General features: G+C 40.2%; 1 protein-coding gene across 1 annotated transcript; it reads left to right on the top strand.

Moving 5' to 3' along the window:
- Positions 1 to 590: 590 nt before the first annotated feature.
- LOC111663178 (histone lysine demethylase PHF8-like) lies at positions 591 to 1,860 on the top strand (the record flags this gene model as incomplete). Its single annotated transcript, XM_023417273.1, has 5 exons — positions 591 to 680; positions 816 to 1,097; positions 1,208 to 1,290; positions 1,390 to 1,559; positions 1,775 to 1,860. Coding segments are annotated over 5 exons (711 nt in total), but the record flags the coding sequence as incomplete, so codon positions are not given.
- Positions 1,861 to 1,872: the final 12 nt, after the last annotated feature.

Consider the following 1,872-nt stretch of genomic DNA (forward strand, 5'->3'; position numbering starts at 1 on the left):
TTTGTTTCATTACTTGGATTATTTCCCTCCATAACCAACTGTGAAATTGGGATGCTGGAATTTGTTTGACTTAGTACCATAGAGTTTGCAAACTTCAACAAATGGAGCAGATGTGCAACAGCAAAATTATTATAACATGAAATCACATTTGTGTGTAAATCATTAAATGGAAGTACCACATTTTAAAAGGGGGTAATCTTGTGGAGGGGGAGGTTTCATACTCAAGTTCAGAATTGTTACACCTCTAGGTAATTCCCAGGATGTTTTTCATCTCAAAAGACAACACTGAATTGAAACAGATATAAAACATTTTTTAAAAAAAAAGCATTTTGTCAAGAACATCAATATCAGTCTTTTCTCTTTTCTGGTCAAATATGAAGTCACAGCCGGCAGCTGGGTTAGCTTAGCTGAGCTCAGCACAAAGAATGGAAAAGAAGGACTTCCATTTTTGTACCAATTAAACAATTGGTTGTTGGATTTTGTTACCATCTCACAGAGCCACAGTAGCTGTATCCCTGTTTGCTGCCTTTGTGCTAAGCTAAATGTAACTTTTTGTCTGAGATGATTGATAGTTATCTCTGTACCCTCAGGCTTTAGCAGAGCATGAAGTGGAGATTCCAGAAACCATCAATACTCAGACACTAGTGAAGGACCTGGCCAAGGAGATTCGTCTGGTTGAGGTAAAAAGTAGATTCACTGAAATGTAGGGCATGTTTTTAACTTTGTTTTAACTTTTTAACTGTGGATGTAGAAATATTATTTTTTCTTCCCTTTTTTCTTTTGAACTGACCCATCATTACTCTCTGTTTTGATAGGACATCTTCCAGCAAAACATTGGCCGCACTGGACCTCAGTTTCCTGGTTCACCACTCTCTAAAGCTCCTCTGACCACCTCTCAAAATTCAGGACGCCCCCCTGGAAAAAAGAAAGGACCCAAGCCCAAAGAAGTGATTGGGGGTCTTGGGCCCCCAGGAACCAAGAAGAAGAGTCAAAAGGGGCTACTTAAGGCAGAAGCAGGAGAACTTGACCTCATTGAGATCCACACCAAACATACACTCAAGAAATTTCAACCTGGCAAATCCAAAAACAAGAACAAGGTATGGGATTTGCGGAGATTTGCTTTTAAATTGGGAATGCTTGTCTAGCTATTTTTTGTGTGTGAAAGTTTTGTCCTCATATTTGCTTGCAATTGTATCTTTCTTTCCAGTTGGAGTTGCCATTAGAAGAGTTTGAAGGGAAGCTAAATAAAAGCAAGCTCAAACTTGTGCTGACCAATGGAAAAATCCAAGGGTAAGGGATAGCAGCTATTTGGTGTGGTCCAATTATTTTTGTCACCTTACAGTCCAAACCAAAGGTTGGGGTTTATACCTGCTGTTTCTCATGCTGTAGTAAAAAGGATGGCAGCAGTAATGGTGCAGGAAGTGCTGGAAACTACAAACATCTTGCCATGGAGGGATCCAGTCTGTCTGACCTGGAGTCTGAAGATGAGCTGCAGATTGATGAGACCCCCCCTCCACGACGCAAATCTGCAGGACCTAGCAAGAAAAAGAAACTAAGCGGTTAGCATTTGACTTAAAGCAATGGTATTAAGAATGCATAAATTAATGTAGAAGTTATCATATGGACATATGTTTCTTTCATTTTTTTACCCTGCCTACAAAGTCAATGAGAGTGCTTGAACTGTTGGCTAAATGTAGTACCTAATATAGTTTTGTAGTATGTGTGTCAAAAGCCACCTTGTTACTGTAACCTAACTGTTAAAACGTGCCTTCAGGTCTTCCAAGGAAGCTGCCCAGAGCCAAACCCTGCTCTGACCCCAATCGCATCAGAGAACCAGGGGAGGTAGACTTTGACATTGAGGTGAGATCATTA

Source organism: Seriola lalandi, unplaced genomic scaffold, assembly GCF_002814215.2.
Source record: "Seriola lalandi dorsalis isolate HSWRI2012SDOR001 ecotype SW California unplaced genomic scaffold, Sedor1 jcf7180002000870, whole genome shotgun sequence".
Lineage (NCBI taxonomy): Eukaryota > Metazoa > Chordata > Actinopteri > Carangiformes > Carangidae > Seriola > Seriola lalandi.